We start from the raw sequence: 11794 nt of genomic DNA, 5'->3' as shown, positions 1-11794 counted from the left end.
CAACCCTCTTCCTGGAGATCTACTGTCCTGTAGGTTTACAGTCCAACCCTCTTCCTGGAGATCTACTGTCCTGTAGGTTTACAGTCCAACCCTATTCCTGGAGATCTACTGTCCTGTAGGTTTACAGTCCAACCCTCTTCCTGGAGATCTACTGTCCTGTAGGTTTACAGTCCAACCCTCTTCCTGGAGATCCACTGTCCTGTAGGTTTTCAGTCCAACCCTCTTCCTGGAGATCTACTGTCCTGTAGGTTTACAGTCCAACCCTCTTCCTGGAGATCTACTGTCCTGTAGGTTTACAGTCCAACCCTCTTCCTGGAGATCTACTGTCCTGTAGGTTTACAGTCCAACCCTCTTCCTGGAGATCTACTGTCCTGTAGGTTTACAGTCCAACCCTCTTCCTGGAGATCTACTGTCCTGTAGGTTTTCAGTCCAACCCTAATTTAACACACCTGATTCTGCTAATTAGCTGCTCAACAAGACCAAAAGCTGAATCAGATATGTTAAATTAGGGTTGGACTGAAAACCTACAGGACAGTGGATCTCCAGGAAGAGGGTTGGACTGAAAACCTACAGGACAGTAGATCTCCAGGAAGAGGGTTGGACTGAAAACCTACAGGACAGTAGATCTCCAGGAAGAGGGTTGGACTGTAAACCTACAGGACAGTAGATCTCCAGGAAGAGGGTTGGACTGAAAACCTACAGGACAGTGGATCTCCAGGAAGAGGGTTGGACTGAAAACCTACAGGACAGTGGATCTCCAGGAAGAGGGTTGGACAGCCCTGCCCTACAAGCTCATCATAATTATGCATAGTTTTCCACTAGAGGGAGATATTGGGTTAAATCCAAGAAAGGAAAGGGTTTCTAGCTGGTTAGTGAAAGGTTTTGCTTGAGGTCAGAAGTGAATTTCCAGAACATTTTCTTGTTTGAATCCGCTCTGACGAGTGACACTCGGTGGCACAAGAAGGAACTGCTACATATTCTATCCCTGTAGTGTTAAACCCTTGGACATAAGGTGACTGGCGCAAAATGTTAATCAGAGCATTTGATTTGCACTGCAGGAATAGAACAGTGCTGATCTGGAAGTGGTCTCAACTGCTAATCACTAAAGAAACTTCAATCAATCAAATGTATTTTATAAAGCCCTTTTTACATCAGCAGTTGTCATAAAGTGCTATACAGAGAGAGAGTTAAAACAGCAGGTCTGGGAGAGAGAGAGAGTTGAAACAGCAGGTCCGGGACAGAGAGAGTTAAAACAGCAGGTCTGGGAGAGAGAGAGAGTTGAAACAGCAGGTCCGGGACAGAGAGAGTTAAAACAACAGGTCTGGGAGAGCGAGAGAGTTGAAACAGCAGGTCCAGGACAGAGAGAGTTAAAACAGCAGGTCTGGGAGAGAGAGAGAGTTGAAACAGCAGGTCCGGGACAGAGAGAGTTAAAACAGCAGGTCTGGGAGAGAGAGAGAGTTGAAACAGCAGGTCCGGGACAGAGAGAGTTAAAACAGCAGGTCTGGGAGAGAGAGAGAGTTGAAACAGCAGGTCCGGGACAGAGAGAGTTGAAACAGGTCTCTCGCTTTCTTTTGCCTCCGCACCTCTATTTCTCCATTTCTGCATTGCACTTTCCTCCCTCTCTTTCTCCCAAACACCCAAACAGTTTGACACAAACAAGCAACAACTTTCCAGGAAATCAATCACTGCTGACGATGTCGACATGTTTGCCCTCTGGTCTCTGGCGGGCTCACGTAGCTCAGGCTCACTCCAAAACAGGCGTCAGAGTGTCAAAGTAGACCATTAGCCCCACCACTAGTACCTCAGGGCTAGTTCAGAGTGAGTGGACCAACCGCTGTGAGGTTCTGGACACTGGTAAGCCTACTGAGGGTCAGGGGTCTGAAGAATGGGCTCGTTAAAGACCATGTCAGGTGGACTGCTGCTGGGTTTTTGTCTCACCTTGCTGGGATGGGGAGCTGAGGGACAATGGAACGGACGCCCCAAGGTACGTCAAAATTCTTTCACTCTGAAAATGTACAGGTTTATTATGTAACCAAGGTGTTTTTCTCATGAAATTGATTTTCGTGGTTCATTTAGGGGCGGCAGGTAGCCTAGTGGTTATAGCGTTGGGCCAGTAACCGAAAGGTTGCTAGATCAAATCCCCGAGCTGACGAAGTAAAGATCTGTCGTTCTGCTCCTGAACAAGGCAGTTGTTCCCCGGTAGGCCGTCATTGTAAATAAGAATTTGTTCTTAACTGACTTGCCTAGTTAAATAAAGGTTAAATAAAACATAAAAATGATCATTAGATTGGCCCAAGGGAAAATATACAATATTGGTCGTAGTATTGCCTTAATCTCTCAAGGACAGACTATGTAAACATCTGACCTGGATTACCTTGACAGTAACACAGAAAACTTGAATTGCGCAGTGAAAGAGAGGGGACTTTGCTCAGTAGTCTGTGGGCGGAAAACAGTGTGCCAGGTCACCCTAAGTCTACTCCACTGATTTGAGCTCACCCACATTTTGCTGTATCACTTTACTAACATATTTATGACTCATTGTACAAAGGAAAATACCATATGTTCAAATTTCAATTTTTTCCATACATTTGGCATCATGTTCATAGATGCACAAGCATAAGAGTGTCGGTGTGCTGTGCGTATTCCCTGCCTATAAGAAGACAACATTGAAACTTAGGGGTGTGTATGTGAATGAATGAGCAGTATATTGAGCATACTGTAACATGTATTGTACTGTACATACTGTAACATGTGTTGTACTGTTCATACTGTAACGTGTTGTACTGTTCATACTGTAACATGTGTTGCACTGTACATACTGTAACATGTGTCATGTTTTCACACACAGAAGGAGATATCGGGCAGTAGCCCTATCAACCTTGGCCAACAACAACGAGGCACCTGGTGGCCCCTGATGCAGACCAGAGAAAACCTGACAGAGGTCAAAAGGTCAGTCTGCTTTACATGACCATGATAGGGGGGAAAAAAAAGCACTAGGCCCCATTCCAATACTTTTAACATGCACCCTTCCTTCCTTTATTAAAGTTGAAAGACGATTGGATAGGTGTAAGCATGGGTTACATGCATACATAACATCTGAATGTTATACTTACTCAAAGAGAGCCCAACTTTCCTTTCCTTAAATTATACTTCCTACATCTCTGTGCTCTATCATACAAACTATCCATTTTGCTAACCATCCATTTTACTAACCATCCATTTTGCTAACCATCCATTTTTACTAAGCATCTATTTTGCTAACCATCCATTTTGATAAGGAGAAACAACCAAAACATTCACTCTAAGCAACGATCAGGCAAAGTAGCAATTAGGAAGACACATGAATGACTACTGATCGTTTTTTCCCATGTCTTTGGTCTACAGCATCAAGTCCATGTTCCAGTTCCGGACGTTTGACCCCGAGGGGGTGGTGTTCTATGGGGACACCAAGGAGGGAGAGGACTGGTTTGTCCTGATCCTCAGGAACGGCATCCCTGAGATGCAGATCGGGAAAGCAGACATCCTCGTCAGTGTTCAAGGGGGACCCAAACTCAACGACGGCAAGTGGCATCTGGTAAGCCAGGTGACATTCACTCTGCATTATGGGTAACCTATAGAAGCCTGGCACGCAAGTCTAGGTGTCAAATCAGGTGTGTACCAGTCACCTCTAATAGACCTGTGTGTAATGCATTATGAATTCATTTATAGAGGCTGTTATGAGGAGCAATGAGCTGTTATAAAGGCCTATAGCAATGTGAAGGAAAGCACTTTCAATTCGTTATACACAAGTGCATCAAATGTATTTGAGGCTTATTCACAGCTGACATGATACATTTCTATTCTGTGATATACATGCTATAATGTACTGTTTCTGGTTCTTCATGCATACTATAGGTGGAGATCAGTAGCCAGGGGGATTTTGTGGTGCTGGAGGTGGACGGCCAGAAGGGGTTGGTGGTGGGACTGAAGTCCAAAGAGACCATGGAGGTTCTGACAGGCCAGATCCGCCTCGCCCTCGGGGGAATCCTGGTCAGCCTGGACAAGCTGCTCCTCCCGGTATGCTGGAGCTATCTGTCTGTCGTTTGGTGTAGATGGGATTGATTAACTGAACTTGGAAATGGACTGGTCTCGTTTATAAATGGGTGTGTGTGAGAGCATGTGTGCTTGTGAATGAGTCTAATTGCAGCTTTAAAGTTTGTGTGTGCTAAGTGTGCTAAGTGTGTGTGTGGTGGGGGGGTCTCTGTGTGTGTGTAAGCGTGTGTGTATAAACGGTCCTAATACTGTACTTGTGTGTCTGGGTGGTCTCCAGTTCCAGCCAGAGATGGATGGATGTATCCGGAAGGGGAACTGGCTAAACCTGAGCACCCCCTGGGAGACAGAGTTGATTGGGGAGCCCTGGCCCTGCTACCAGAACATCCAGCCAGGGAGCTATTTCCCCGGAGCTGGGCTGGCTGCATTCAACACCACAGGTACATATATATTGAAACTAATGTGGGGCACACACAATAAAGACTGGTGACTGTCTAAGAACAAATTAGCAAACAAAATCAGTAGCCAACAACAAAACGCTACTCACCTTGGATCCAATCAGCATCCTTTTATAATTTTAACTGAAGCGAAACAGCTGATCCCTATTCTATCTTCTGTAAAGACAGGCACTATATACCAAAGGAGATCTGATAGTGTAGTGAACAGGTTGTGAAGCCACACATAGCCTGAACAGTACTGGGTCTACCCAATTTACCTGTATATGTCCATATACAGATGCAGGATCTTAATTGGATCACCCTGTTGCAGGAGAACTTTCCCGCAATGCAGGAAATGTTAAACGTGTAGTGTATTTGAGGTTTAAAAAGGCTTCTGAAGTTTGTCATTTTCGCTTTTAAATTTCACTTGATTTTCCCTTGCAAAAAATATATTAACCCCTACAAAATGCCTATTAATTATAATCCACATAATAATTAATATTTCCTGTTGCTGCAGGATTATTTTCCTGCTGTAGCAAACTGGCTCAAATTAAGATCCTACATCTGTATATTCAAATATTGGGATTGATTTATTCATATCTGTCCCCCTGTAGACCTCCCTGGCCACCAGACAGAGGAGGGTGGGGTTACTATTGACATCCATGGAGACTCCACTAAGATGGAAGGAACAGTTCTGAGCTTGAAGACCCCTGGGCAGGAATTGCCCACCGTAACAGTGAAAATCAACAATAACCCAAAGGTACCAATCCCACCATTCTAATTTCAGGACAATATGAATGTTGGATTTCAGCATGTAAACAGTCACAATCGTAGTTCATAATCATGGTTCTATGACCAGTGCAATACAAATTTGATACAAATGTACAACCATGCTTTCCAACTTTTGTGTGGCAGAAAGTCATACTGACCATCCTCAAGCGTGACACCATCACCGAACAGAGTTTCGGCAAACTGTCCCTAACCCTGTTGAAGAATCAAGTGAACATGGACATCGATGACACGCACCTAACATTTGAGATCGACAGTATACCTGACTTTCCTAGACACTGGAAAGAGGGGATGATCCTTGCATTTGGGGGGCTTCCAGGTGAATTTGTGAGGAGATACTTGAAGTGTTTTGAGGATACACATGTACCAGAGGAGGCTGGTGGGAGGATCTATAGGAGGACAGGTTCATTGTAATGGCTGGAATGGAATAAATGGAATAGTATCAAAGACATCAAACACATGGAAACCACATGCTTGACTCCGTCCAATTGATTCCATTCCAGCCATTACAATGAGCCCATCCTCCTATTGCTCCTCCCACCAGCCTCCTCTGACAGGTGCCAGATTTATCCTAAGTTACAGCTACCAGGCGTCTATACTCTTATTGATGCTGTAGAATCTTGAAATGTTGTTTATTTTTCCCCTCTCTCCATCCCCCCGTCCCCCTTTCTGTGGTTCCTCCCGCTCTCAGGTGATGGAGTGTCCTACAGTAGCATCGAGTACCTGAAGGGCTGTCTGGAGAAGATCCAGGTCCAGGGACAGGATGTGGATCTGGACCGGGCGCTGTACAAGGACCTCTCCGTTTCCTCCCATAGTTGCCCCTCAGAAGTCTGAACCAAGGCTATCCTGACAGATCAGATCTGTGATGACTGTATAGATAATGTCATTTATCTCCATCAATCGCCCTTCCCTGGTCGCATAAGCCTAATTACAAATCCCCCCTCCCCCGTCTGCATTTTAACTGGCTCAGTCAGTATTCCTTTACACACAGTCCTAATTTTAACAATGGCTAAGAGAGGTTTGACCATAGAATTAGGAATTAGAATACTAGAATGGAAAATAACCTTCTTATGATGGTCCAAAGGTCAGCCATGTTGGTGAGGGAGTTGGTCAACCATGGTTTACCAGTGCTGTGGTAAGATATTGTGTATAATAATGAATGTGATGAATTTATCTGCACAGTATGTGTGTTAGCTAGCTAGCCAGCCAGTTTTAGAGGAATGATTCCATGAAGTGTTCTAATTAACTGCCAGTATGGCCACATTCCATTCAAACAATACAGTCAATCCACAGTCATACACTGGCTTAAATCAGTTGATGATAGGACTTAGACAAGTTGTAAATGCAACAAGTACTGTTATTGCATCATATAACGGCACTCACAGCTTTCTGTTTACATATATTTTAGAGGCTATTTATACAGAAAATTGGTATAAAATCCATATAAACTTTATTTATAATTATATGACAATATTGTAGGTTGACTATAATTTCATTTCACAATTTATGACACATCACATGGCTTACTTTTATTTTCCTACATAAGTAAAAGCAGGAAATGCATCACCATTCATTCCAATTAGACTGGTTTTGGATTTATTCCTGACCAAGATAGCTGCCATTTTGCCCCATTATGGAACTTTGAGGGTTTATGACATAGTCCCTCTAGTAATTGAATAGGATCTCTATGGGTTTGACAGTCATTGTTTGCCTTTGACCAGGTTATGGGGTGTAAAATGAGCAGATGAGATGGGCCATTGCTTTCTGAATTTTCTGTCAATAAAGATACATTGAGCTTGTAGTAGATGATCCTGTTGGCGCATCAGTCTCATTATTGTGCAATATTGAATAGGACTAAATCTAAAACTTTATTTAAAGTGTAGTTTGATTTTATTGTATTTAGTTCTATTCTTTAACTTAGATTTTTGGTTGAGATGGAGATGTGAATCCAACATATCAATGATTCATTTGTGGACAAACTGGATATTGAATTGTTTGCTTGTCAACGCAACCAAATATCAACATTTAAAGGATGTATCTTCTGCTTGGATAGTTCCATCTGTGCCACTGACTTAGTCTGGCTTTAATTCCAGTTTGTCTACAAATGAATAATTGATATGTTGGATTCATACCTCCGTCTCAACCAAACATCTAAGTTAAAGAATAGATCTAAGTCAAATCAAACTTTAAATGTACTTTAAATAAAGTCTGATTTGATTTAGTTCTATTCTTTAAATGTTGATATCTGGTTGAGTTGTCAACCAAACACAATTCATTACTTTTCTAATACAGTAAATAGCCTAAAGGTATGGCTGTATTGCAAACTAGTCTGACAGTATTTATTCAACCTCAAAATGATTAACACATCCATGGTCACTTTGAGGTTACTATAATTTACGGATAGCCAGAGGCACAGTTCAACACTCAGACACAATTTACAAACTAAGCATTTGTGTTTAGTGAATCTGCCAGATCAAAGGCAGTAAGGATGACCAGGGATGTTGTTCTCTTGATAAGTGTGTGAATTAGACCATTTTCCTGCCCTGCTAAGCATTCTAAATGTAAGGAGTACTTTTGGGTGTCGGTTAAATGTATGGAGTAAAAAGTACATTATTTTCTTTAGGAACATAGTGGAGTAAAAGTAAAAGCTGTCAAAAATATAAATAGTAAAGTAAAGTACAGATACCCAAAAAAACGACTTAATTAGTATTTAAAATATTTTTATTTAAGTACTTTACACCAGTGGTTACTATAACTATAAATGTCTTCTTATGTAATCATAGAAAGTGTGCATGTTCAAAGATACAATTGTAACGCCCTGGCCATAGAGAGGGGTTTTTGTTCTTTATTTTGGTTAGGCCAGGGTGTTACATTGAGTGGGCGTTCTATGTGCATTTTTCTATGTTGGTTTGTTTCATTGATTTTGGCCGTGTGGCTTCCAATCAGGCACAGCTGTAGAGTGTTGTTACTGATTGGGAGTCACACATAAGTGCCTGTTTTTCTTTTGGGGTTTTGTGGGTAATTGTTTCTGTTTAGTGTTTGCACCTGACAGGACTGATTGGCTGTCGGTTTTCTTGTTTTGTTTTGTGTAGTGTTCTTTAGTAAATTAAACTTCAATGATGAACACTAACTCCGCTGCGCCTTGGTCTACTCTCTCTCCCGACAGCCGTTACAACAGTGGAAAGGTCACATAATAATCTGTGCAAAATCTCAAACAGCATTGATCACTTGCACCATGTACTTTTAATGAAATCTCAGGTAATTTAGTTGTGCTATTAGACGAAGCACAGTGATAACACATTACAGGGTTACAACGTTTTAGAAGTGGGGGGGGGCATCAATTAAAAAATGTAAATAAAACAAGATCAGCTTTAATATTGCAGAGATATTGTGGCTTCCATCAATGTAATTGTCTGCATTATTTCCAATCCACCATATATACACTATTGTTCAAAAGTTTGGGGTCACTTAGAAATGTCCTTGTTTTTGAAAGAAAAAAAAAATGGTCTATTAAAATAACATCAAAATGATCAGAAATACACCATAGACATTGTTAATGTTGTAAATGACTATTGTAGCTGGAAACTGCAGCATTTTATGGAATATCTACATTAACGGTTGTCGTCAGGAATGGAGGACCAAAACGCAGCAGGAATGTGGATGCTCATCTTCATATTTATTTTTAATACTATAACAAAAACGAAAAAGTCACGAACAGCAAAACAGTCTTGTCAGGCACACTCAGCAAAACAAGAAACAATCTCCCACAAAGAATTAACCAAACACATACCCATATATAGGACTCTCAATCAGAGGCAACTAGAAAACACCTGCCTCCAATTGAGAGTCCAACCCCAATAAACTAGACAAAGAAATACAAAAGACTAGAGACCACATAGAAATACAAACCTAGAACATAACCCCAAAAACCTGGAAATAATAAATCAAACACCCTACTACATAAAACACCACCCCGAACCACATAAATAAAATACCCTCTGCCACGTCCTGACCAAACTACACTAACAAATAACCCTTATACTGGTCAGGACGTGACACGTACAGAGGCCCATTATCAGGAACCTACACTCCTGTGTTCCAATGGCACGTTGTGTTAGTTAATCCAAGTTGATTATTTTAAAGGCTAATTGATCATTAGAAAACCCTTTTGCAATTATGTTAGCACAGCTGAAAACTGTTGTCTGATTAAAGAATCAATAAAACTGGCCTTTTTTTTTTTAGACTAGTTGAGTATCTGGAGCATCAGCAATTGTGGGTTCGATTACAGGCTCAAAATGGCCAGAAACAAAGAACTTTCTTCTGAAACTCGTCAGTCTATTCTTGTTCTGAGAAATTAAGGCTATTCCATGTGAGAAATTGACAAGAAACTGAAGATCTCATACAACGTTGTGTACTACTCCCTTCACAGAACAGCGCAAATTGGCTCGAACCAGAATAGAAAGAGGAGTGGGAGGCCCCGGTGCACAACTGAGCAAGAGAACAAGTACATTAGTGTCTAGTTTAAGAAACAGACGCCTCACAAGTCCTCAACGGGCAGCTTCATTAAAAAGTACCCGCAAAACACCAGTCTCAACGTCAATAGTGAAGAGGCAACTCCGGGATGCTGGCCTTCTAGGCAGAGTTTCAAAGAAAAAGCCATATCTAAGATTGGCCAATAAAAAGAAAAGATTAAGATGGGCAAAAGAACACAGACACTGAACAGACAGCCTACCCGACTGCTCAAAGGCGTTCACATGGTCCTAAAGCACAACGTTGCCTCGTTTTGTAACACATTACAATGATAAAACTGGGAGGGACAAAAATTCTATTTCAGACATGTCCCCCCTGTCCCCATTGAAAGTTGCGCCCTTGACACATTAAGTTGTTGTATATGTACAAAATATTTGAAGTTTTAACTGTCCTTTTAGATGGTTGAAAGGATAGTGATAACACATTGGGAATTCAACAAACTTCTGGCTGTCTTTTTAAGTGGGCGAATAAAGGTTGAATTTTCAATGATCAACATCTCAACCAAATATTACCCACATTTCCACGTTGAAATGATATGGTGTACCCAGTGGGTAGTTACTTTGTGTTGTGACATACAGATCACATTTTTCACTTTTACAGTGTTTTTTTTCTGTGCAAAAATGACATAAAACTCCAAATCAGAATGTTGACTGCACTGGGTTTTTAAGCAGTCATGAAGTAGTGAGAATACGCAGTTAGAATTGAGAAAGAGTCAGTGCTGTACTGAAAATCTGCAAGAACGATGCTCTGAAACCATAGCAACCCACAAGGCTGAAGTGTCAAACTGCAGTAAACTGCAATTGAGCACCAGTGGGAGTGACCATGCTGAACCCATTTGTTTCAAACAGACGCATTACCAGACAGTTTCACAATGTGCCTACTGAAAAAATAATAATAATACGTTTTCATCATGAAAGGTTGTTTTTACTCATGTCTTAATGATAGAAATAAAAGCCCAACTGCCTTCCCCATGGTCTCGCATAAAGTCGTAGGTTTGCCTGACCAATATAGAGATGGATTATGAATGAGACACCGTACTGCTGAATTAGTAGCTATAGAATTAGACACCTTGAAATTACGTGCAGCTTATAAAGGCCTCAATAAGCCTTCATAAAGTCTTCATAAACACGACATAAATGTGTCAGAAATCATCTATAACCATATGTCATGCTCTACAAAGGGTTAATAAATTTGCCATAACTGTGTGACATAACCACCAATGTCAAATGTGACATAACCCACTATATCAAATATGACATAAACCTGTGTTTTACAAAGGGTGACATAAGCACTGCTTAATAAAGGTTTTATAAATCATATTAAATTGAGGCGTCACAAAGTATTTATAACCTTGTCATGCATCTTGGTAGAGCATTGCTACGTCAGGATAGTGGGTTCTATTCCCAGGACCACCTATACATACAAATGTTTGCACACATGACTGGAAGTTGCTTTGGATAAAAGTGTCTGTTAAATTGTATATATGATATTATATTCCTCTAAAACATTTCAAGGATGGCCCAACCTATTTCCCTCTGCAGTATGAAAACAATCACAGGAAGGTATTTCATTGTTACCTAGAAATAATTTGATATTGAGATAAAAACAGCTGCATTTGACCTTTAAGTTTACATCCTTTTTTGTACTTAATCAATTTAAGGGATTCTGTATACATGTAACGCCCTGGCCATAGAGAGGGGTTTTTGTTCTTTATTTTGGTTAGGCCAGGGTGTTACATTGGGTGGGCGTTCTATGTTATTTTTTCTATGTTGATTTGTTTCGTTGATTTTGGCCGTGTGTAGCTCCCAATCAGGCACAGCTGTAGTTCGTTGTTGCTGATTGGGAGTCACACATAAGTAGCCTGTTTTTCCTTTGGGGTTGGTGGGTGATTGTTTTCTGTTTTGTTCATGTAGGACCAGACAGGACTGTTTGCTGTCGAGTATTTTGTTTATAGTGGTTCATTTGATTAAGTCTTTAAAATGAATACACATCCTCCGCTGCATCTTGGT

The 11794-nt window shown here is 41.1% G+C and overlaps 1 protein-coding gene across 1 annotated transcript; it reads left to right on the top strand.

Moving 5' to 3' along the window:
- The first annotated feature begins 1538 nt into the window (after positions 1-1538).
- shbg (sex hormone-binding globulin) lies at positions 1539-7064 on the top strand. The gene is made up of 8 exons (XM_014155667.3): positions 1539-1984; positions 2849-2949; positions 3385-3574; positions 3895-4056; positions 4310-4469; positions 5081-5226; positions 5382-5574; positions 5947-7064. Exons 1-8 carry the CDS (start codon positions 1886-1888, stop codon positions 6087-6089), a joined length of 1194 nt encoding a protein of 397 aa, XP_014011142.1. The 5' UTR covers positions 1539-1885; the 3' UTR covers positions 6090-7064.
- Positions 7065-11794: the final 4730 nt, after the last annotated feature.

Source organism: Salmo salar, chromosome 18 (genome assembly GCF_965601325.2).
Source record: "Salmo salar chromosome 18, fSalSal1, whole genome shotgun sequence".
Taxonomy (NCBI): domain Eukaryota; kingdom Metazoa; phylum Chordata; class Actinopteri; order Salmoniformes; family Salmonidae; genus Salmo; species Salmo salar.
Note: the sequence above shows the minus strand (reverse complement) of the source record. Positions and strands in the feature narration are given on the sequence as shown.

Coding starts and splice junctions, on each gene's coding strand:
- shbg (XM_014155667.3), top strand. CDS start 1,886: ATGGGCTCGTTAAAGACCATGTCAGGTGGACTGCTGCTGGGTTTTTGT. Junction 4,470..5,080: donor GGCTGCATTCAACACCACAG/GTACATATATAT, acceptor GTCCCCCTGTAG/ACCTCCCTGGCCACCAGACA. Junction 5,575..5,946: donor TGCATTTGGGGGGCTTCCAG/GTGAATTTGTGA, acceptor TCCCGCTCTCAG/GTGATGGAGTGTCCTACAGT.